Consider the following 26,703-nt stretch of genomic DNA (forward strand, 5'->3'; position numbering starts at 1 on the left):
AATAAAATAAAATTATAAATTTTTTTTTATTTATATTTGAAGCGCAAGATTGATTTTACATTTCTTGTTTTTGACGACGTCGATCACGATGTTTTGTCAGATCATTCATGAGTGTTAGTTGTGATTTTTAACGACGGAAATCTGCGTCGCGACGAGTCCTCTTTTCTCATGATTTTTTTTCTTTTTTTTTTTGACGGAGAATTCGCCCGATTTGTCACGACTCTGTTCGACTGGCAACGCCGATCACGCCATTGCCAAGACGATCAGATGCATAATGAGCGAAGCGAGAGATTCCTCTGCGCCGAAGCTCTCTCTCTCTCTGTCTCTCTTTCTCAGCACGTATTTTGCAAAAAAGTCGCGAGCGACGCGGGTTATCGCAAGCTATTTTATACAAAAGCTGTGTACAAAAATTTTGAAAAAAAGAAAACGAGATAAAAAAATAAGGAAGTTACGCAGCAGGTTATACAAGTTTAACAGATAGTGAAGATGATATTAATTTTTTAGTATGGCTGGAAGTGGAGTACTAACTTCAAGGAGGCCATACAGACCAGTCACGAGTAAATTTTTACTTATTCATATTTATAAATTATTATAATTATTATTACTATTATGAAACTGCCGTTTATTATTCTATTATTATTATTATCATCATTATCATTATTGTTATTATAATTATTATTATTCTGTACTGTTTTTATATATATATATATATATATATATATATATATATATATATATATATATATATATATTATATATACACACATATACATATATATCAAACACGAATATTTATATTCATATTCTTTTTTTATCGGTATGTCTGACAGCACAATCATATGATGTTCGATAATTGTTATCTTTTCACGGCGCTCCGGAGCATTCCGCCCGATTCTGCAATTCGTTATTGTTGTAAAGAATGAACATTTCTCCGTTTCACAAATCCTGTAGTTTACGATTTGCATTCCGCAACCGTTATATGGAATCCCATCATTTATGTCAAATAGTTTGCAAACAATACATGAATTTGTAAAATAATCACCAGGCTTATAATATCGCTGAATATCGCCGAATACCAGTCTCGATAAGATAACAATATTTAATGACTGGAAGAAGATTGAAAATTCTTTCCTCATGTGATAAAACAATAAAATAGATAACTAAATATATGCATATAAAATTTTTTTATTCTAACTTGGAATTTTTTAAATTCTAAATTTAAGATTTGTATGTTGAAATTGAATATTCATAGCTGTTTAGCGGAATTCTTCGGAGAATAGGAGAATTCAATGAGTTTAATTCTCCTATTGCCACACACATGCAACAGTCTTTTTGACAGTCTATCTCAACCTTGATGATATGTTTGCTCTAATAAGAATTTTCTTTTTAGCCGATTCCTCGATTTTTTGTGTTAGGCATTTTTTTATCACGCAATATCATGAAACAAAGACATAACAATTGCTTTCCTAGTTTACAAATCTGAAAATTATCGAGTATAACGGAAAAATGCACAGACAATTATTAATTGGCAATGTTTTTGACTAGCTTAAGAATTGAAAATTATTTCGTATAATGTAACACAAAATGTCCCATGCAATAAAAAAAAAATAAGTCAAAATGTGCAATAGATATAGGCAACTTTAAATAACAAGGTGATTGCAACGATTGATTTTTCATAACGATTCTGATTGGTCTTTCAATACTATTACGCTTTCCGCATCTTGGATAAATATTTCAGTTAATATTTATTTGTTAATAATTTCACATAGGTGAACGATAAAGTATTACTTTCTTCCATGCTTTTTACTATGTATACACGGTCACAGGAATGCCTTAACACATGAATTTGTCAACGAGTGTCAAGGCACATTTGAATTGGTTTGTGAAATTCGCACTCGTGCAAGTTCATGTGTTTAGGCCTTCCTATGACTGTGTATACATGCAACATTTACTTATGAAATGTTTAAATTAAATTTATACAATTCTTATAATGAAAGGAATATGTAACAAAATTTATAGAATGTATTTCAATATATTTTATATAAATATGTACATATCGATTGACACTTGATTCTCGCATAATTTACAGCTGCTCTAATTAGTTATGTGTTACATGTATAATCAATAATCTTCTAACGTTATTTCTACAAAAGCGTGATATCTCAGAAATATCATTCCTTAGCCTGTTCAATCCGCTTATATCTACTGCACGTTTTTCATGAAGCATATTGGAAATGAGAATCGCGACATCCAGACGTAAGAAATGCCGCGTGACTTCTCACTGTTCTTCTAAGATTATTTTGCACCTTATCGATTTTCTCTATAATTTCACACTTTTCTGCTTGGAACCGTTCGAATATTCTGCTAATGCCTGTGTCAAATACGGCGAAACAAGTCTCCTTCCCAAGCTTCCGCGATGCAAAATTATCGCAAGAAGACAACTATATGATACATTTATCTATAAACACACATACGCAACATATTACACGATATGCATCGGTTAGATAGTGTTAGTGAATTCGAAAGACAAGCAAACCTTCATTGAGACTCTGCTATGCTGCGTGCTATACGTCTTTGATTTTAGCGCTCTCACTTGGCCTTTTTCGCAAGATATACCTATATACATTTACCAGTTAATATATTATATATATATATATATATATATATATATATATATATATATATATATTGTATATATATATATATATAATATTGTATATATATATATATATAATATTGTATATATATATATATATATATATATAATATATATATATATATAATATATATATATATATATATACAATATATACAACGTTTCTCTCTTACTTGGTTTCTCTAAAGCATCCGCGCGACACTTCCGACTAGTCTCACCAAGATGCCCTTGCCGATTCAAGGCGAAAGACAAAAAAAACGGAGCGCTTTCGCTTATCGAACATCGGCGAACGTCGAGGATTGTTTCGCATCGTCGACGATTATAAATATTAATTTTTTAATATTTATCCTTCCTGTACGTATTTTAAAAAAAATTCTTTAATCTTGGAATAATTTAATAGAAATATTTTTTTCGAATATTGAGTTAATAAAATCGTTACTTGTTTAATAAAATTATAAATTGAGTCTGTTAATAAATAGAGTAGGTAGAATAAGATTTGCAAAAGTCAAACTAGCTCCTGCAAATTCTTACATTAATTAATATGATGTTTTCTTACTGTTGGTTTAATTTAATTCATCACTATTCGCGATTATCATATATAATCAATTTCAAGCAACAAAGAAATCTAACAAACGTTCTAATTAAAATTAAAATAGATCAATATGTCTCTTAAATTCTTCTCCGACAACTTTTGACATTTGCGTTGTCGAGTGTAAGCTTGGCAAAATAAATAAAATAATTTCTAATATTTATTCTATAAAAATAAAAACACAAGAATCTCATAAATATAATATACATATACAGTATCAAAAATCGAACACATTCAAATTTTATGGCGATGTAAAACAGTCGACGACACGATGTAGAGCGCGAACAGTAACAACCCAACCTCGTCAGACACACTCGCTCCAATCCATTTCTTATAGTAAGGTCTCACCTTCGTCCAACGCCTGCCACCTTTTTTGTTTACCAGTTTTAACGTTTTTTTAAGGTTTACATTGGATTTCCTGTGACGTATCTCGATGACGGCACCACCCGCGCGCACAAGTGCATCTTATAGAGATTTTCCCTTATACGTACACGTATATATTGCTATGCTAATATTTTTTTCCACCGTCTCCCTCTTTCTCTCTCTCTCTCTCTCTCTCTCTCTCTCTCTCTCTCTCTCTCTCTCTCTCTCTCTCTCTCTCTCTCTCTCTCTCTCTCTCTCTCTCTCTCTCTCTCTCTCTCTCTCTCTCTCTCTCTCTCTCTCTTTCTCTCCTTTTTTTTATCTCATTCCGTCACACCTGCCGATTTTCACAAGGCGACGAGAGCTTACTTGAAATGCAACAATTACGTCTTACCCTTACATTTTGTTTGATCGTCGTGATCCTCCGCGTGTACAATGACGAACAATGAAAATTAATCAGTAGGATTCCTCTATCACTTTCCAAGCCGTTTTCTTCTACCTATTTTTTTAAGGTTTCTACTATTCTCAGAAACATATTCACGCAAAACGTGGCGAGATTAGTAGATGTAGAAGAGACGCCAGCGGAATGCCGGCGAGACGCCACGCTCTTGCGTGAATACGTTTCTAAGAATAAGAGAAGACTTTAGAGAAGTAGGTAGAAGGGGATAGCTTGGAAAGTGATAAGGATTCCTCAGTGGTTAATTGGTGTCACTGCTTGTCACTATACATATATATAATCAACATGTATATATACATATACATATACATATGTACAGGGTGTCCCACCAAAAGTGACTACCCCCTTTTATCTTTCAAATTAAAAGAAATAGATCATAACAAATATATATCAAATTAAATGGTTCAAACTAAACTTTATTGTAAGCATAATAGTTGCTTACAACAGCTATCCATGTTAACGAACGGAAAGGTATGCATAATTCTTTTATAATAATGTGCATATTTTGATGTAAGAAAAGTTATAGCGCTATTTGATTTAATGTAAATATTTTACATATTATACAAGTCTTATCGGCTGGAAATATTGCGGGCAACGTCTACCTTTTCACTTTCGACCCTGCGATATGACCAACTTCTGACTCGTGCGTTAGAGATTGACGCATGTCAATTGAAGTTGTAGCGCTGTTAATTATTAATTAATTATTGAAGTTGGTAGATATTTCAAACCGATAAAACTCGTATAATATATAAAATATTGACTTTAAATCGTTGTATTTTTTTCAAACAACGCTACAACTTTTCTTACATCAAAATATCCACATTATTATAAAAAAATTATGCATACCTCTCCATTTGTTAACGCGGATAGCTTTTGTAAGCAACTATTATGCTCACAATAGACTTCAGTTTGAACCATTCAATTTGATATGTATTTATTATGGTTTATCTCTTTTAATTTAAAAGATAAAAGGGGGTGCCACTTTGGCGGGACACCCTGTATATATACGTATATGATTTGATGACATTAATTGCCCCCAGTTGAACGACCCGTTGTGCAGTCTCATCACAACATACACGAGAGCCGGAAAGGTGAAAACCTTTCGTTCTTGCGCGATGAAAAACGCATACTATACAGCGTGTGTCAAAAGTTCCGGGACGGCTGGATAATTTGAAAAATACGCATCACAGAGGAAAATGACCTCGACAAAAGTTGTAGGATTTTTCTCGGGCAATCCGATGGTGACCTTAGATTTGGCCTTGTCCGTGACCTTCAAGGTCATTTTAAGGTCAAATCGAATTTTTTAAATAGAAACCCCTATTTTTGATTCCAAAATTTAATAGCTGGTGTCAAGAGCTTTTCAAAACACTATAATAAAGTTATTTTTTATTAAGTACTTTTCGAGTTATGAGGCTTGAAAGTTACAGCATTTTGACATAAAATACAAAATATCTTGTAAAACATTCAATTTTCGGAAATCTTACCTTAATACTTTTATGCACAAAATAATGAGACGAATCAATTGATATAAAGAAAACACATTGGTTTTAGAAAAAAGTATGCAGTTGCATGCTGCAAATTACATATTTTTTCTTGAAAGCAACTATGTGTTTTCTTTATACCAATTGATTCGTCTCATTATTTTATGCATAAAAGTATTAAGGTAAGATTTTCGAAAATTGAATGTTTTACAAGATATTTTGTATTTTATGTCAAAATGCTGTAACTTTCAAGCTTCATAACTTAAAAAGTACTTAATAAAAAATAACTTCATTATAGTGTTTTGAAAAGCTCTTGACACCAGCTATTAGATTTTGGAATCAAAAATAGGGGTTTTTATTTAAAAAATTCGATTTGACCTTAAAATGACCTTGAAGGTCACGGGCAAGGCCAAATCTAAGATCACCATCGGATTGCCCGAGAAAAATCCTACAACTTTTGTTGAGGTCATTTTCCTCTGTGATGCGTATTTTTCAAATTATTTAGCCGTCCCGGAACTTTTGACACACGCTGTATATGTGCCTCCATATGCGTGACATACACTTTAAGTGGAATAAAATCGACAATTATATGCGGTGGTGCGACATTCTTGAATAAAAGTATTAATTGAAATGTGTACAGTCAATCATTTTTTATTTTTCACGAGAATAATATTGACACTTTCCAAATAAAATTTTTAACAAAAATAATTTTAGTGATAAAATAAAAAGAATTTATGTGCAAAAATATATGTATGTTACATAAAATAAAAAGGCTACATTACGCACAAAAGTTGTCAAATTTGAGAGATGCTTTATTTGCTTTATTTTAATGGTATTTTACATATAAAACAAAATGTTATTGAATTTATTCCATTTGAGGCTAAATATCATGCTCATTGCTACACTTTCTCAACTGATGATAATCGATAATCGATAACGATGAGATAATATATTTTAAATTGCGTACAATCTGAAGACAGTGCATCGGTCGTCGAAACAACGGAGTGCATTTAAACTTTTTTATTAAAGTGTATTTTATATACTTTTTCTTTTTTTATTAAAATTGAGTCCATCAAAACAAATATTCTTCTATGTCAATAATCAGATTTCTTTATAATTTAATTGTAATATAATGTGTGTATATGTACAAATTATAAATAATTAAACTTATTCAATAATTCTTACACTTTTTTTCCAAAGCACTGCTTTATTATTATATTTATTCATTACTTACGTGCACTTGATCATTCGTTTATAATCCGCAATTATTCTTTAATGTGTTCACACGAGTGGAAAGAATGCAAACTCGAAACTCGTTAAATTTTCTCTGCGTTGATATTGTTCACACGAATGTTTAGAATTATTCGGAAGAAGAAAACCACATTTAAAGAATGTCTGAAAGATCTATCTTTCTTGTGTATTTCGTCCTTTCTTAGTAGTACAACGACGTCAGAAGACGACATAATAACGTCTATATGATGTCATAGACGTCTATATGACATTATATGAATAACGTCTATATGAATGTCATATAGACGTCCATGACGTCATATAGACGTTATTATGTCGTCTTCTGACGTTATTTTGCTACTAAGGTTTTCGTTTATGTCATCTGAGAAAATCAATGTAACGAGTAGATCGACTTCCACGGATGCAATCGCGATTAAAAACACAATGCCGTAGAAAACATCGGCATTTAGAACCAAAATCAAAGCGGATCTATATCATCAGAATCAATATTATTCTATGATTCAAAAGCAAAAGAAAGAATATACTATAGTGTATAAATTAATATGTTTTAATATAACATATATGTTAAATTAAAACATATTGATCCTACTAGTTTTAAGTTGCAGAATGATATTGGTCTACTTTCGAGATGTCGAATTATATTTCACGAAAACTACCCGAGAAAAAATGGTGTAATATGGTCAGATGTAAATATATATAATTAGTTATGAAAAGATCTAATAATATATGTAATTTTATATGACCATATAAAATTCAGATCTTTTCATAACTAATTATATATATTTACATTTGACCAATTATACCATTTTTTCTCGGGTACTGCCGTTGCAACCGTGCACCTAATTCTACGGAATGGCCATAAATTCGCACGCATAGTTGAATTTTTGTCGCGTAGTTGAATTTTTTTATTAAGTCGTTGTTTTTTCAAACAATTAAAAAACTCTTGCAAATAAAGCTTCGAAGGCTTAAATAAATAACGAATTCTTATTCTCATTTTAAAACATCAAGCCGTATACTTCAACAGAATTTTAATTTGTTTCCAAAAAAAAGTATTTAAGAAGATTTTTATTCAATTAAAATTAAAAAAATCTTATTGTACAAAGCAGGCGCGTGAATTTATGATCACTCAATCAACACGTCAACGTGTAAAATATTTCTAGAGACTTAATTAGCTCCCTCATTTTTGATTTATACAATACTTGAGCTTCTCTTATGCTAGTTTCTCTACACTGTTTCGTATTCAATACGTGTTCCTGTCGACAATTTATCATCATATTAATCTCCTCCTTCGGCGTCAATCTTCAATCATTATCGCACCTCACATGATGTTTCGATATATGCGTGATCTTCGTGCGAGATTTATCACCTTCTTTCCATCATATTTTGCTCTTTCTCTCTTTCTCTTTCTCTTATTCTTTCTATTGTGTATATGTATATCCACCAATTAAAGATACATTTTCACCAGTATACATATATTTTATACGCTCCTCCTCTTTTTTTTCCTCCCCTTTCTCTCTCTCTTTTTCTCTCTCTCTCTCTCTCTCTCTCTCTCTCTCTCTCTCTCTCTCTCTCTCTCTCTCTCTCTCTTTCTGTGTCTTTCTCTCTTTCTGTCTCCCTCTCTCCTTCTCTCTCTCTCTCTCTCTCTCTCTCTCTCTCTCTCTCTCTCTCTCTTTATCTATCTATTTATCTATCTATCTTTCTATCTATCTATCTATCTATCTATCTATTTATCTATATGAGTCTGAGTCCGTTACTATATTGCCTTACTATAAGGATTGGACTGAAGGTTCTTTCTGTGTATTTTTTGATTGGCCGATATTTTTCTGTATTTATGTATATATAACACCCTATATGGTTTTGATTTTGTTTCACGACTAGTCGAATATTAATTATGAGACGTGTTCTATGTACGTACTTGTGGCATGTGTCAGCATGTGTGTATATACGTTACACATGTATGTATATATTGAATATATACGTGTTACACGCATGTAGTTGCGCATGGGAGAAAACGTCTTTATTATTTTATACTTTTTTTATTTGCATCATCGGAACGCATGCTTTATATTCTGCGTAAATTTTCCGTTGCTTCGAAACGGAAGGTTGGAGTCATTTGTGCGGGCATCGACGAGCGTACTCGTGCAATAATTCGTAAACAGCGAATCGGTAAGAAAAAACGATTTTCAGCTTCTTTTTATATAATTTGGGATCTACATGTGTGCACCTCGATTATCGGCATGGGCACAACAATTTTCATTGATGCGTTTTACTTCATTTTTTAACAAAAAGAAAACAATATTTATATGTATATATAGGGTGATTATACGCATTTGGTCCACTCGGCAATGCTCTTCGGGCGAAAATTTAGATGACTTCACAAAAAGAGTATGACTAATGAAGGACCTCGTTGTTTTAACAAAAGTTTGAATGCTCAAAATCTAAAAAAAGATAATCCTGGAATTAATTTCCAATTAAAAATAATTATTTCAAAATTTTTAATAAAGGACATTGCCACGTTCACTGAATGCTCCAATTACTAAACTCTGTATAAATTCTTATCTTCGTTTTCGCTATCGCAATTTATTTGCTCGAAAAAAATGTAACGATTACTTTTCCGTATTTAAATTTCACGAGCGTCACGTTATTTCGGAGCATTTATTTTTTTCGTACGCGAAACGTGTTTTAATATCATAATAGATTGCGTATTCGAGATAGTTATGAATTTCATTTAACTTGTAATCCACTTGTGATTACTTTCCACCGCTTTCCATTCAATCAGTGAAAATTTGGTTCAAAATTTATTTTGAAATAGACAATGAGTCGATGCCCGAGCGATGCGTTTCCAGCTTTTTCGAGTTAGTCGATCACGGACGACAGGTGAATTGCGCACAAAGCGCACGGTCAGTCTAAGTAATCACGTCAGCGTGAGGTAAAAGATCCAACATTTTTTAATAAATATACTACTCAAAATTAAGGGATAGAAAATTTTGGGTCGATTTTTGGGTGTTTTTTGAGCGGCTGTATCTCCGCAAAAAATAGACGAAAAAAATCTTTAAAAAAAGCTTTTTGAAGCTTGAATTTTCTAGTTTCTGAATTTTCGCAAAAAACTCCCGTATCATCATTTTTAACTGAGTTATCCTCCATTGAACGGACCAATCCGAAATGAAAAAATTTCCCCAAATTGGGCAACGTGCATGGACCAGAAAAAATTTTTTTTGTCAAAAACCGATTCCACGACGTTAAAGCTCATACAATTCTCAACAATTTGCTTTTTTAGTGAATGCTGTGCGATTTTTTTTGACCGAGTTATTGGCGGTTAAAGTAAAACGCGCGCGCGCGAAGCGTAAATCCAGTCAGCAACCTCCTCGTGGTATGCTTTGGGTAACGCTAATGCCGACGGTAATTTGCCGTGTTATTGTATTGAGAATCATATCGGAAATTTGACTTGTTATTGTGGAAATAACCAAGCAAGGATCAATGATCAGATGGAAAATGTTTCGAATTTTTGTGTTATTGGCATTTTTGGGGCGAAATAAAGGATTTTTAGTCATTTTCGTACGTTAACGTAACTTACGAGCTTCAGAACACTAGGAAAGAAAAATCCAGCGCTCTCGGGATTTTGCGTGGTTACTAGGCATACCTATAACTAAAAAAAAACGTGGACACTCAGGGGTTTCAATCATTTTTCACGAAGTGGCGCCCAGGTGAATGAAAAAAGAGAAAAACGCGATTTTTAACACGTTTTTACAGTCGATATATCAAAATAAAAAAAAATGTCAGATCGAAATTCTGAAAAGAGCGTCTTATAGGGGAGACTTTGAACTTTCCAAAAAGCCCATGGTGAATGCCGTACGACAATTTGTTTCGGAGCTACGGATGTTCAAGTTGAAAGCACGAATTTTGCTTTAACTGCCAATAACTCGGTCAAAAAAAAATCGCACAGCATTCATTAAAAAAGCAAATTGTTGAGAATTGTATGAGCTTTAACGTCGTGGAATCGGTTTTTGACAAAAAAAATTTTTTCTGGTCCATGCACGTTGCCCAATTTGGGGAAATTTTTTCATTTCCGGATTGGTCCGTTCAATGGAGAATAACTCAGTTAAAAATGATGATACGGGAGTTTTTTGCGAAAATTCAGAAACTAGAAAATTCAAGCTTCAAAACGCTTTTTTTAAAGATTTTTTTCGTCCATTTTTCGCAGAGATACGGCCGCTCAAAAAACACCCAAAAATCGACCCGAAATTTTCTATCCCTTAATTTTGACGCGTAGTGTATAATCAGACAGAGTAATTATAATTTTTCCAATCGCTGAATTAATCTAATAAATTATTTTTTATAATTTTATAGCAATTATTAATTTGTTCAAGGAGGAATCCCGCGTTGTAATATTGAAAAACTTAAGGATGCTTAAAAAATACCCTTTTAAACCTTTTTTAAATATATTTTGAACTTTTACACGCTTTCGCGATTTATCTTGATTTACCGCGCGTTCACGTGCGAACGCTCGCGACCATTTTTACGATAAATCGAAGAGCGACGAATTGCGTTTCTTTTTTTTTACCGTGCGCGGTCGACAATATGAGTTCTGACTTCAGATTTTTGATTTTTGGTTTCTCTGTTTTTTTTTTTTAAGTTGACTAATACCGGACAGCAATCGATGCCAAATGTAAAAGAGCCCCAAACGAGTACTGACTTGTAACACGCACAACGCACGCACAATAAACGTATAACCGATCCGCAGGTAATTATCTAACGGAATTAATCATATTATTGTCTTACGATTGTGTGCTTTTCTTAGTTCACATTTATATTGCGATTCACGACTCATCATAGCGCTCTCTCTTTTTGTATCTTTCTCTCTGTTTCTTTATCTCTGTTGCCCATTTCATGCCTCTTCTCTTTCACTTTACTTTCTTCGTTCATCGTACACATTCTGCATTTCTGTATCATCTTGTCGTCTCATGCTCTCTCTTCTATCACATCTTTTTTCATCATTATTATGCATGTACATTATTCGCACACATTACGCACGCATGACATAGAAAAGAAAAAGACGAAATTCGACTCGCGATCATCCGTTCGTACGATCGTGGCGTGTCGAAGTACGTCTTCGTGTTAAAATGTTTGCGCGTGATTTAACAACAATTGTTTTCATTGAATTTATGGCGCTTATAAAATATCAAATCAAATTTTGTTATTTAAATATCATCATTGCAAAGCAATACAAACGAAGGTTTTTCATACTCGAGGCTTATATATCGCGTATCATTATCATGCGTTTGCGGATAACAATTAAGATAAAATTTTATAAAAATTTTTATTTATTTTTTTACAAAGCAGAAAATATTTGTAATATGAAAAAAATAACTGATCCAATACAAAATTAACCGATATTTTACAATTATCAAAAACTCGATATATATTCTGAAAAACTTATTTCTTTCTTATGTGGATGCAATTTTATCAGTTATAATTATTTTAGATAATAGGATGCATACTGATACAAAATACAAACTGCAAAATATAAAATTTAATTAGAAATACGTCATCCTGTAAATTTAAAAGAAATATGCAATAAAATTTCTATTGCAAGCATTAATTATTAAATTGTTATAAAAGACACTTGAGATATATTTAGAAAAATTTCTATCGCATCTGAAATACTCCAATAAAATAATAATTAGAAAAATGAAACAATTTTATGCGTGATAGACAGTGCAATGATGTGATAACGAATCATAAAGCAGTGCCGTGGATATCGAATCTTGTACGATCTGTATCGAATATAATTTTTCTTTCGCATTCATTCCTCCTGCAATCTCATTATTCGATTTTCCACATCGAAACGCCACTTTCTACGACCAACGCTTTTGTTGTCAGAAGAAGCATCCGCAACACACCAAACAAAAGAATACAATAATATATTATACAATAATATACCACAACCGCGACTGTTTGTCTGTACGAAGCAAAAGTCAGATGTAAAAATGTGTCTCTGTACGTATGATCAAGTGTACATACTCGATGTGCAATTTGCGGAAACTTTAATTGTTTTACACTTGTACATCTCTATATGTCTGTATATTTATCATATCCGCATACGTAAGTATCTTTATATGTATCACTGTGCAACTCATATAATGTGTCGCATCGACAACTCGCGACCAGCAGCGAGTCCACAATCGCACAAATATACATACACACGTACACAGGATGCTCCTTCTGACGGCTCTCTCACGAGAGCGGACGAGAGAAAAAGCACGATCTCCCCGAGATATGTCGCGCCAGCTCGACAAAAGACCAAGTTGAAAGTGTGTCCTCGCGGAAGACACTGGCGCGACGAGTCTCGGGCCCACTGTTGATTCCGTGTTGTTTGAACAAAACAGGCAGCTGCCCCTGTGCCAGCGGAACGCACTGTCGTGGGGTCAGCGGGCATCCTCGGGGGAGGGGGCCACCCTCACGAGTCATCCGCCGACCATCAGCAGCGTCCGGAGAACGCACTCGACGCTCTGCTAGACGAGCTGCAGACCTTTTCTCGTCCAAGTTCGCAGATGGGTCACGTGTCCGGAGGACTGTCGGTCCATCATCCGAGCGGCAACGCGCTTCTGGCTGACATAGGCCGCGCCTCCAGCCTGCGAGAGTCGACGACCATCTTGGCGACCGGCAGTGGGAGCGGCATTCGCGCGCCCAGCATCAGCGACATCGGTCGCAAGGGCAGCGTGGACTCGTCCAGCGGTGCCCTCATGGCACCCCCCGCCCTTCCCGGGATGGCACCGGGCGCTAGCGGCACTCTTCGTCGCCTGCACTCGTATCCGTCGAGCTCGGACACCGACACCTCGCCGCCGATCGCCAGGCTACAGGCGCTCTCACTGCAGGATCAACAACAACCGCAGCAGCAACCGGGCATGCCGATGCTGCCTCAGGGCTTTTTGCCCGGGCAGAAGCCGCCGGTGCCAGAACGGAACGCCGAACTGCTGCAGCTGGCCAGCGCCAGGCGAGTGCCGCCGCCGCCGCCGCCGCGCACCAGCTCCCGATCGCCTTTGGCAAGTCCGACCAGTCCGCAGCTGCCACCTAGAAACCATCCGTGCAGTCTGCAGAGCGGCAACGCGACCTTGCGCCGACCGGCGACGCGCGTCATTAGTAACAGCAACGTCGTCGGCAAAGAGGGTAAACTGCCCATGGCATTGCCACCGGACGCCACGGCGATCCTGTCCACCGTGGACCAGCAGGCGACAACCGCGCCGTCGGGCGCGGCCATCGTGCCGCATAACTCCTCGTCCTCGCAGTCGTCCGCAGTGCTGTCGACTAGCAACTCGAGCTCATGCGAGAGCGTCAATTCGCAAGAGGGACTGCAGAGCAAACGCGGCCGGCAGGAGCAGCTGGAACAGCGGCATCAAGAGCTCCTGAAGAAGCAGAAGGCGCTGCAGGAACAATACGCGCGGTTGCAGCAGCTGCAGAGGAACGCAGCCGGACTCACTACCGTGCCGCCGGCGCCGCCCGATTTGCTGAAGAAAACCGGTTCCGAGAGTAACCTTCTGGCGAAGATGGGCCTTGGTCTGAGCGCCGCAAGTTCCGGATCTCTCACCAGTCTTAGTGTCAAGCCCCAAGTGCCGCCGCAGGAGGCTGTCATTGCCGACGGGAATCAGGTAACCAAGATAGACGTCGTCAACGGACAAACATCCGTTCCAATAACCTCCGCGACGATGACGACCAACGGCCAGATCCCCGCCGGCGTCACCACTTCGACGACGATCGTATCGAGCTCGGGGAACTTGGGCCCAATCACCAACGTCACCACGACCACCAGCAAAGTCTATGAGACGGACATTCTGTGACCGAGAAGCCGCTTGCTGATCGGCTGCGCGACCGTCAAGGCCACTGAAATTGCGCCAGCGAGTTAACACGACCACTGACTAGCGTGGTTCTTGATCCTGGGCGGAATGATAGTCAAGGCGGTTGCAATCAAATGAGACGAATGGGAGAAGAAACGGAGAGCGGAAGGATTCGAGATGAGGAATTGCTAAAAAATTAAAGGGACCGAATCGCTGGCGGAGAAACCTGAGCAAACCGGCAAACATCGCAGAAGCATCCAGAGAAAGAAGAAGAGAAAGATTTATTCTTGAGCGACGAAGACTCCGTCGTACGCGGGCGCATTACGTCTCTTGGAAAGTAGAATACAGCGTAGGAATTTTAGCGCGGGACACGCGTAATAATACCACACTAATCAACTATGAATAAACGATAATATTAATAATCGTTAAGACGGCGCGAGGAAACCTATCGACACGCGCGAACGCATAGCAAAACGTCAACGTCCGAATAGGAAGAAAAGGAGGAAAAAAAATAGAGAAGAAATACAACGCAAATCTGGGCGTTGTCGTACAGTTCGTTAAATTTCGCATCACGCGGCATATTCGATGTGCCCTGCAAGGCAGACAGGTTGTACTCGGTGATGTCGCAAAGAGCATCGGAAACGCGTCTTGCCCTTGGTCTTTCGGTCCTGTTTTCTCGACTTCGGTTGCAAGATGTTAAAGAACGTCTAAATTTTCAATACCAATATTTTATCGCATCCTGTAAAGCCCAAACATTGGAGAGTAAATTTGATAACAGATTATTTAGCGAGCAAATCGCATTTATTTTTCTTTGTTGAAAAATAAAATTACACTTCTACTGAATGCACCCATCATGAAATTTCCTGCGCGATCAGGGTTGTATTTATAATCGCGGGAAAATCATTACGGAGAGAAATTAATTAGTAAGAAAAGATTGATCTATTATTCCTCGGGAAAAATTTTCTCTCGCATATTTGTGTTAGAATATATTTTAACAATTAAATTGAATGATTTATAATAAGAATTTATTCAATCAAGATGAAATAATAATTAACAAGAGATATTTATCAATATACAATAAAATATTTTTAAATATATTTTAATCTAAATTTTTTTAAAAATTGAATATTTTTGAATAGCGAAACAGAGTATTAATAACATTTTATATACATAATTACTAATATTTTTATCAATCTAACAATAAGATTCGGTTAATTTTGTAATACAATGTGTATTACAAATTTATGATAAAAAAATCAGAAAATAGGGAGCTTATTTTTTCGTTTGATAAAAGTGTCTTAAAATGTGCTATGAAAAAAGAAACAGATTTCGACGAAATTAGCAACAATGCAAAATCTCTCTCCGCAAAAATTAAGTCTCGACTTTGGTGAACGTTCAGTAAACATTTGGAGCCACATATTTATTCTGGATCGATCCTAATATACCTCGTACCCGGCGTATTCTTCGCAACGTCTGTGCCAAATACGAGAAAACACGCTACTCGCGTACATACTTTTTTAAGATTATACACAGCCGCGTGCGACGACGGATCCCGTAACTATCCAACTATTCGTTCTTTCTTCGTCGTAGTAGGACGAGCGTAACACCGTCAAGAGGTTCTACGTAGATGATCGTATAAATATTATACATATATACATACGTATTATATATATATATATATATATATATATATATATATATACACATAAATATACGCAGGCGAATGGGAGATTTATATAAATATATACATGTAAGTGGAAAAAATAGATAGAGTAATACATATACGAGATATACTGCAATCCTCTACGTACATATGCATGTATACATACACGCACACATTCATGCCTCATTAATATCACGAACGAAACAGCAGAACTATGTATCGGCAAAATTTACATATAAACCTAACGTTGATTTTTATCGCGTATTCTAGGACAATTGCTATCGTATTTGTATATACACACACATTCAGTCGCATATATGCATTATTCTCGTTGCTGATAAAAGATTACGGATAGCACTATACGCCGATTAAATATCCTTTAATAAAGGGATATAGTGAAGGTGAGAGGCTGGCGTGCGACACAATGGTCGACAGACGGACCTAGAAAACGGCAACAGGATGCGACAACAATTTTAGATCTAGTTACCTTTTTCAATCAATTTCACCTGCCGCGCGCATTTTGGTGACGACGGATTCCTGTCACCTGTAACTATCTATCGATAATAATGATGAATCAATTCAAGTTCTAAAGCGCGGTACAAAAACATTTGCATATATTATATTTGCACGATCGTGGGCCAAATTGCACCGAATTTAAATTAATTAAATCATCGATAGACCTTCTCTGTTTAGATAATATACAAAGTTATTAATGTAAGTCTTAATAAGGTCCTTTCTAGGAATTCTATAAAAATAGAAAAAAAGCAAAAATTCAATCTATAAATCGGTCCATTTGGGTGTTGAATTATGGATATAATTCATTTTCGCTGTCGAATTTCGGATAGAGAAAAAAAGAATTGATTTTTATCCAGTCTGAAAACAACGTGACCGATTAGAGTCGAGAGACACGGCAAGACGCGCGAAGAAAACCTGTCAATGAATTTTACGGCGGCCAAAAGGTGTGCATTGGAAAAAATATTGCTCAATATTTACCAACCCAAACGCAGCAGTTCTCTACTATATTTCTGCAGTTTTGACACTGCGCAGCGTGCATCTCATGTTGTTAAGATTATTTGAGCGATCGCGATTATTAGCTAATTATCACACCCTACGCTCCACAGGATAATGATCGTCGAGTCATTGCGCTTCATCGTTTTTTCCATTATCGTGGGCGAGATGTTGAATATTTGCGATCAAGGTGACAGAAAATATCTTGCGATCGTGAACTTTGTGTTCCAACATAGATCCATATTGCGTGTTTTTTAAAGTAAGCTAAAAATTAAGAAAAATGTACATTTTTGTCTAATTTAAAATTATATATTGCATAAATAAGTTTCTGACTTTAACTTGAAATATTTGTAAAAAACATAAATAACGTTAAATCAATCTTTTAATATTTTTTCCAAATACGAATTGATGAAAAATTGTGGATTCTTCAAACTGTGAAAGATATATAAAAGTATGTTCTCATAACTCTGTTCGATTCGTCATGCGTATGCTGCTGTAATGTACGAGAAATTTTTATATTGAATTTTACAAGCTTATCTGTCTTTTCTTATCGATTTTACTGCTTTTTTGCAAGCATTTCTGTGTTTGATAAAAGGTGAAATCTATTGAATTGTCACGAAATCGATTGCGAGATCAAGCACGTTGCCTTGATCGTTTCTCAAACGCGATCGCCGGTTTTGCACTATTTTATTGCAGCTTATTGCACAAAGGGCGAGCTCGTCGTTGCGCTGCCCAGACAACGCGAATGTTTCAAACCTGAACTCTCTGAAATGTCTAAGCGAAGTGTCCGAAAGTGTCACACGTCTTTTGGATGTCTTTCGAATGTCTCAGACTTTTCGTGTTGTTTGGATTATCCATGCAGCCGCATACCTTGCTTTGAAAGGCCTAAAGAGCTGACACATTTCGCATATGTGCGTATTTATTTTATAAAATAAATTTATTTTGTAAAATAAATACGCACATATGCGATAATAAATTTATTTTATAAAATAAATACGCTTCATCCTTTTGTTAGCCCGATCGGACATAGATTCGACGAGCTTTTTATACTAACCCTCGGATGCGTTTGTGGAGTCTATTTTAACTTGATGAATAAACTCTCTAAATAAGATTGCCAAGAGATTGAAGATATGCACTTCTTGTGTTAAGCGAATTGTTTTCTTCTAAGCGAATGGCGTCTTGTTGATGCGCCAATTATTAATTTAAAAAAAGGGTAAAAATTAAATGTTTCGATGCGAAAACAATAAATCGATTTTCTATGTTTAATTGTGTAATTCGTAAATTATAAAAATTCTTTTTGTTAGTAGTTATTAAAAATTAGAGTTATTGAAAATTGTTGATAGATTGTTAGAAATAAATTATACGCATTATGATATTGTCTCCGTAAAAAATCGCAGTGACAATTATATGTATGTATGTCGCACTTTTTGCGAATATCACAAAAAAAGAGACCAAGTGTTAATATTGGCATGTTTCGCGATCAAATTTAATCTTATAATTTATTAGTAATAATATTAACGATAAGCGACGTAGATAATTACAATCACGGTCGACTAATATTTATTTTACAATTAAAGAAATGTGAGATCGACTGCTACTTAAGATATTAGCATGACTAATTGCATCCGAGGGTTAAACATGCGACGAGATATGCATACCTTATTTATTTTTCACCGTCATAATTCGGAGCACGTCTATAGGGAAATAATTACTTATAGTAAGAGTACACTAAGGATAAGGCGAATGATAATGATTGATAACGAACATTACGATATATATTTGCGAGTGCTTATCAAATATTCACGGTAACGATGCACGATCCTAACGGGGAGACAGGAAAAAAAAGAAAAAAAAGGACTTTTCTCACGCTTTTCGTTTTTACACGTCAAATTTGTATATTGTTCCATGATTGTAGGTACTTACACTGTCGTCATACCGTATATTGCATTTGTATAAAGCTACTTTAAACGGTACATTTTCGTTCGCGGCGATACTCAAGTATCGATAGAACTGTTATTTGTTACCGAATATGTTTAATCGCTAAGTATAATTAATCCTCCCCATACCTTATCACTCATCTCCCTCTAATCGTAAACGAAGCATTTTTGAACAGGTGTCGCGCTGTCCATCTGCGCAGACCAATCGTTTGCATCAATTTGTATTTTTTTCCGTGACGCGAATTAGCGGAAAATCATTAGTGTAATGTTTTCTCACGATCCTGTACGCCAAATCGAATTGACTTGTTACATTTGTAAATGTTTGTAAGTACTATTACCGTACGTAATAAAATAATCGAGTAATAATTATCGGATTACCCTGACGACAACCGTGTGTCTGTTATCCATCGATTGATTCGACCTTACGAACAACGAATAAAGCAAATCATGACATATACCGCAGCACCGAGTCTCACTCTTATTTTATAGGGTGTCCTAAAGAAAAGTATTGTGGACTCATGTTCTCGGAGGAACACCATAGTGTAAGTTCCTTCATTTCGATGAATTGCCTACATTCTCTTACTATTGAACATCTTTTTGTAATTCCCCTCTGTTATCAATTTAATTTACATATACTGCCGATCTTTTTTAAACACTTTTTCCAATAATTGATTTTTGCAGTTTTCAAAATCTTTGTTAAACAACTTTTTTTTAAAAAAACGATACAGCGTTATAATTCAAATAATTGAGTCTATTAACATCAGCTATTTTCACAAAAATGTTTGAGATGCGGATCAAACAGCAAAGAAATAAGTATAGAAGTAATAGAATATTAGGATTTATTTGTTTATATTTACACATTATCCATTTTCAATGAAATGCCATGTGCTTTTTTAATGTCTTCTGCCACAATTTGTTGCTTCTGTTGCAATTCTTTGTACGATTGCATGAGCTTATCTATTGTGCCTTTCTTTGGCGATTTCAAATTCGCATAATGCATAATAAATTTTATGTTATCCGTATCTCGGCACTGGTCGACCGCTGATTTAGATGTAGGATGAATCTTATGATATAAACGTATCAGTAGCGCAGCATCCTTAATCCTACTAGTCTCAATCATCTCACACAACAAATTGTCGATATTGCTTGTCCATACTAGATAAAACACCATCGGCCCGAAATGGCGTGTAGATCTCAAGGTGTCGAAATGTTTTTCTCTGTTTATATACTCATAAACTTCCCGTGTAATCGCTTGATAATCTGGATCATCTGGCTCAAATTGCACGCATGCGCGATCTAATATAAACTCGTATTTGTTACGATTTAATAAGCTCTGTGAAAAAAATGTTGATGTTAATTTTAGATTTGCTTCCCTTATTTTGCTATCAAAATTGTGTCTTCTTAATATCACTAGATGTAAAACTGTGTAGTAAACTTCTTGAGTAACATACTTACTTGCAAATATTCGCCTTCAAACATCTTTGGTTTTCTTAACTCTCGCCCTGATTTTGGGAAATAGATTTGTAGCATTTTATCATGCTCTTGCCAATTGGCATATCTCAAAGTGCCATCAGGTTCTCTAATTACTATGAATCTATCTTTATCGTTAAGGCCGTATGTAATATCGGTGAATATGTATTTAACAGTATCATGACTCTGTAACGCAGGATTCTTGCACAATGGTGCAAATAAGTCTAATCTCTGTTTTACTACTGGTGGCATTTGCAAATACTTGTTTGTCTTACATTCAACCGCTTTCCTTGCTTCCTGGAGTTCCTCATCTGTTAAGAATTTATACTGTGGAGGCTCAAGCTTGTGCCCATCTTGGCGAATTCTAAAGACCTTTTTATAATCTACTGTTGTCAGCGTTTTGAGAGACTTCTGAACTTCTTTATCAAAAAAAAATAATGCTGGATCTCTTTCTGTTGGATCTGTAAAAGTAATATAATATTCTTTCTATAAATCTGTGTTAATTTATCTGCATAAGAAAGCAGAATTTAATACATTTTAATAGCATATTAGCATTCTAATACTACAATTATAATAAAAAATACATTAGTTAGATCAATGATACATAAAAATAATATAATAATACAACATAACTGAATAAAAACAGCATAATAATAGCAAGATATTCCGATTAACTTTCCTATTCAAACATACACAAATAAACATAACCTACAAACCAAATCCAATCTAATACATCATTAAATACAATAAAAAAGATACCTGTTTCAACATTCGTTGAAGCAAAATTGCGATAACTAAACGTTGCACGAGAAGATATATGCCGCAAAAATTTGTTTATATGACATGAAAGCATGATCAGTTTAAAGATTGACCAGAGAGAAGCCTGAGAGTAGAGACTAGATGTGTAATGGCGTCGAGGGGTCGCCAGAGCTGCCAGTTTTCTCCGGAGAGCTCCATACGCACACAACCGAGACCCACTGACGTCATGTGTTCGTGTGCGCTCGGCTGTCGGTCTGGTAGAAGTGAGCGGACCTATGTTTTGTATCTCCTGTCCACCAAGCGTAGCATCAAACCGGTTTTGAGGCTCGCACGATTTCTTCTGCCAAACGTTGGCAGCGAAAATGCTTTCCCGAATTTCGCTCCACGCGACTAGTCGACTAGCGGCGTGTTGCTTTCGCTTGACGCGATATTTTTTCTGAGATTTACAGTTTTTTATAAAACATATATCATATTTATATTAATAAAATATTTTAACATTATGAATCTGCAGAATATGATTTTTCACGTTAGTGTATAAAATAAGAATAAAGTAATAAATATTATATATCGTTAATAAATTTTCTATTATAATAAAAAATTATGTGTATTGCAATCTTTGACTATAGAAATATGGACTGTTAGTTACCCCCACTTTTCACATCTAAGCAATGCATAAGAGCGAGACATAGCTGTAAGTCGCATTGAGTAAGATAGGCCCCGCCTTTTGCCCAAAACAAGCAAATTGAAATACTGGTTCGGTGTATTAATATAATCAAAGGTTTGAAAATATGAAAAGATATTTGGAAAAAATTAAATTGAAGATAAAATATTATTAAATATACATGTGCTAAAGAAAGTATTGAATATATACCGAATTTAAATCGATTTTTTGAATATAATACTGAATAAAAGAGAGTAAATCGAGGTTAAAAAATGTAGTCATTTTTTACATATGCAGTAATGTATTTTATATTTTAAAGATATATTTAACACTAAATAATATATAAAAATATATAGAATGTATAAAAATATGTAACATATATTAAACTATTGTCCTTTCTAAAGAGTGATTTTTTATTTATATGTCTAACGAAAGTATCATGCGCCTCACAAGTAATGTTCTTTCCTGCATATCTCAGATCGTGGTGAACCAATAAACTGGCCCGCAAGATCACCAGATTTGAATCCGCTAAACTTTTTCCTGTGGGGCCACATGAAAGAGCTCGTATATCGCGAACCCATTGATAATGACGCAGAACTGGAGGGGAAAATATTGACATCTTTAGGCTACATCACGGCAGACATGATCGAAAGAGCGTGTAAAAATGTAATAAAACGTGCACGTCTATGCATTGCAGTAGGTAGTGGACATTTTGAACACTTGCTATAATTTGTTTATTTTATAATGTGCATAGAGCAATTGTAATTCTTTTCAAATTAATCGAAAGACATTAAACCCAATATTTCATAAAAAATACGTATTTGAAATTTTTCACATTCTTCTGAAATCTTAGTCGATATTACTTACACAATTATTGAATTATTTATTATTAGTTTATTCTCTATTATGTTCTAGTTGCTTAGTTTTTAAACATGGGGAAATATGGGAAACTAATTTCAATTATTTTAGTAATTAAATAATTAATTGATTCATAAAATTATGGTCAATTTATTTATTAATTATTTATTTTAAATTTGTTATTTGTTAAGTTAATCTAATCAATATCCCGCATATCCCACGTTTAAGGACTATGCAACTAGTACGTAATCAAAGTACACAAGTAATTATTGATTAATAAAGATAAATATCATTATTAATAAGATTAATTAATAATTCATATTACTAATAGCAAAATAATGTAGAATAATGAGAAAAAAACTCATCGCCACGATACACGAGTCATGAGTGAAACGTGTGCCGAACTTGGTCGTGCCGATGCTGATCGCGCGAGTTTCATGCGCTCCCATACGTCAAATTCAATGCCTCACCATTCTAATTCTATTCATCGGATCACTTTTTTGTAAAGAGCTTTTCGTCTTAGAATTTCATGAAGAATCTGGCATTAAAAACTTTTCCGCCAGTTCTGATACACCCTGTATAAACAAAACAAGTACAATAATATTTCTACAATTTTAGTAGAAAAACATTTTTCCTATTAAAACATATTAATATGAGTTAATTGCAACGAAAATAAGCTTTATGCATATTTAATATACAGGGTGTATAAAAAATACCGGAATCCCAGAATATCTCGAAAAATATACGTTTTATAAAAGAATGTTTTAGATAAAAATTGTAGGATTTAAAAAGATCTATTTATTGATCTTATCAGTTTGACTTTAGGTGAAGTTGCTTCGGAGATTTGAAGATTATCTTCATTTTTTTAAATGGAACCACCTTAATTTTTTTATATAAATCGATTCCTCGCAATGTTCAGCGTAACAAGTTATAAAGGTAGGATGACCAAAAATTGAATAGTTTACGAGATATTTTATACTTTAATTAGACATAATTTTACACAAACTATGAAAAATATCTCGGTACATATTCATTTTTCAATTATCTTACCTCAATATGTAGCTGAAATGATATCATATACTTTTTCTTAAAGACAACTATGTGTTTTTTTTTACACCAATCAATTTCTCTCATTATTTTGTGAATAAAAGTGTTGAGGTATGATAATTGAAAAATAAATATTTAACGAGATATTTCATAGTTTGTGTAAAATTATGTCCAATTAAAGTATAAAATATCTCGTAAACTATTAAATTTTTGGCCATTCTACCTTTATAACTTGTTATGCCAAATATTGCAAAAAATCGATTTATATAAAAAAATTAGGGTGGTTCCATTTAAAAGAATAAAGATAATCTTCAAATCTCCGAAGCGTCTTCACCTAAGGTCAAACTGATAAGATCAATAAATAGATCTTTTTAAATCCTACAATTTTTATCTAAAATATTTTTTTATAAAACTTATATTTTTCGAGATATTCTGGGGATTCTATACTTTTTATACACCCTGTATATTAAATATGCATTAAGCTTATTTTCGTCGCAATTAACTCATGTTAATATGTTTTAATAGGAAAAATGTTTTTCTACTAAAATTGTAGAAATATTACTTGTTTTGTTTATATATTGTGATACACATAATTTTTTATTATAATAGAAAATTTATTAACGATATATAATATTTATTACTTTGTAAGATTCCTAAGAATTATCAGAAAACTGCCGTCGATAATGCAGGAAAAACATTATCATGTATTTAGTAAAATTTCGGGTATATGATTATGTCAATAATAAAGGAGGTCGCTACTCGGCGAATATAAAAGTCGGTGCAAACGCTAAAGCGAAGAGAAGTACTCAAGTAGCTCCGAAAATAAAAAGGAAAAGAGAAGACAGTGTATAAGACGACTTGGCGATAAAATACTCCATAAGAAAAGGACTCAGAACATTGTTCGACTTATGGTGAGAACATTGGCATTGTGCGAAGTTCGCGAAATTAATCGATAATTTATTTCGGCTATCGGCTCTTTATTTTATTGTTATTATTTCCTGTTTTTTCACTACTGTTAATTTTGAACTTTTATTAAACATTAAATTTTATTCATCCTGATACCGGTGTGGCTTTATTTGAGAACCTTACAACTTTATTCTTATTTTATACAATACATTAACGTGAAAAATCATATTCTGCAGATACATAATGTTAAAATATTTTATCAATATAAATATGATATATGTTTTATAAAAAACTGTAAATCTCAGAAAAAATATCACGTCGAGCGAAAGCAACACGCCGCTAGTCGATTTAGTCACGTGGAGCGAAATTCGGGAAAGCACTTTCGCTGCCAACGCTTGACAGAAGAAATCGTGCGAGCCTCAAAACCGGTTTGATGCTACGCTTGGTGGACAGGAGATACAAAACATAGGTTCGCTCACTTCTACTAGAGCACTAAAGATGTAGATATTCTACCGTCTGCTCAGGTCTCCGCCATTTTTGTTCTATTCCCCCACTCCTTGCCCTCTTGCCTCTGTCGCTGAGCTGACAAGTTTATGATGATTAGATTATGGTTTCTAAGCTGCTCGAACTCTGTGTTTGCGTGTATTTTGATTATTCGACTGTGAACAAAAAAAAGATAAATGCCTTGCTGCGTTGCGGTCAATTGTACCAATAGAACAGAAAAAGGTGTTCGAGTATTTGCATTTCCTGCGGATGATGTTCGTCGACAGAAATGGATACGTAATCTCCGCAGAGAGTCTTGGACACCAATCAAATCATCGCGCCTCTGTGAAGTAAGTTTATTCTCTTAAATTTCCAATTTACGTAGTTTTTTCTGTTTGTTTAGCATCATGGATCCTTTTTTTAAGTGTGGTTTAGATTTGTCATCGTTTGAAATTACATAAATATGAATAACTGTAATCAAGAAGGACATTTATCTTATAAGCAGTTTTTTTATTTCAGAAACATTTTGAAGAATCACAGTTTGAGACTGGTCAAGCAGATAATTGGCGAAAATGAAAACCAAACGCCATACCAACACTTTTCGATATACCTGATCCATCTGCAATGAATAAAAATGAAACAGATGAACCAAATACAAATGCCTGCTGAGAAAAACGTAAATTTTTTCATTAATCTTATGTTTATATTTAATCACTCGTACGATGTGTACAAGAGTATTAGTCACGCCCATAAATATAATAATAATAAATAAATGAATGAATAAATAAATAAACAAACAAATTAATATATCATTTCTTTTACCTTACTAATCAGAGATGTGCAAAATGGGTGTCTGAACCTATTTGAAATAGAAAATGCAAAATAGTTGGAACTTTTACATTTGAAAATGCAAAATACAAAATAGGTTTTAGACATCCATTTAAAATAGGAAATGGAAAATAGGCATTTTAAAAATGGTTTTTCAAAATAAAAATAGTTTTTTTAAATATTTATATTATATTTATTTATATTAAATTCTTTTTTTTTATTATTTATATTTCTTACAGCACTATTTCTTATAATTAAATTTTTATTTTTTAAATATAAAACTTGAGATTACAAAAGTTGTCTGTCTACATCGTTCCCTGTCTACAACGTCTACAGACGTTGAGTTCTTTTTCTTTTAAAATACATTACATAATAACATTTTAATTCTAATGCTCTTTAAAAATAGAATGCTTTTTGCGTGATGCTTTTAGAAGAACAAGTTTTTCAAAGAGGGAAT

The 26,703-nt window shown here is 34.4% G+C and overlaps 2 protein-coding genes and 1 long non-coding RNA gene across 3 annotated transcripts in view; 2 read left to right on the forward strand and 1 right to left on the reverse strand.

Moving 5' to 3' along the window:
* The window catches only part of LOC105668643 (uncharacterized), a 472,083-nt gene extending 452,387 nt beyond the window's left edge, over nt 1-19,696 (forward strand). The window contains 1 exon segment of the mRNA XM_067354097.1: nt 13,181-19,696. Within this exon segment, the coding sequence (XP_067210198.1) occupies nt 13,181-14,629 (1,449 nt within the window). The 3' untranslated portion in view covers nt 14,630-19,696.
* A 360-nt stretch (nt 19,697-20,056) lies between these two features.
* On the reverse strand, nt 20,057-21,814 carry mRpS22 (mitochondrial ribosomal protein S22). Its single transcript, XM_012361103.2, has 3 exons — nt 21,464-21,814; nt 20,690-21,165; nt 20,057-20,567 (listed from the first exon to the last, which is right to left on the reverse strand). The coding sequence occupies exons 1-3, from the start codon at nt 21,555-21,557 to the stop codon at nt 20,088-20,090; spliced, it is 1,050 nt and encodes a 349-aa protein (XP_012216526.1). The 5' UTR covers nt 21,558-21,814; the 3' UTR covers nt 20,057-20,087.
* A 3,398-nt stretch (nt 21,815-25,212) lies between these two features.
* Nucleotides 25,213-26,062, forward strand: LOC136999657 (uncharacterized). The gene is made up of 2 exons (XR_010889963.1): nt 25,213-25,768; nt 25,938-26,062. It is a non-coding gene; the product is annotated as an uncharacterized lncRNA (long non-coding RNA).
* Nucleotides 26,063-26,703: the final 641 nt, after the last annotated feature.

This window comes from Linepithema humile, chromosome 4 (assembly GCF_040581485.1).
Source record: "Linepithema humile isolate Giens D197 chromosome 4, Lhum_UNIL_v1.0, whole genome shotgun sequence".
Taxonomy (NCBI): domain Eukaryota; kingdom Metazoa; phylum Arthropoda; class Insecta; order Hymenoptera; family Formicidae; genus Linepithema; species Linepithema humile.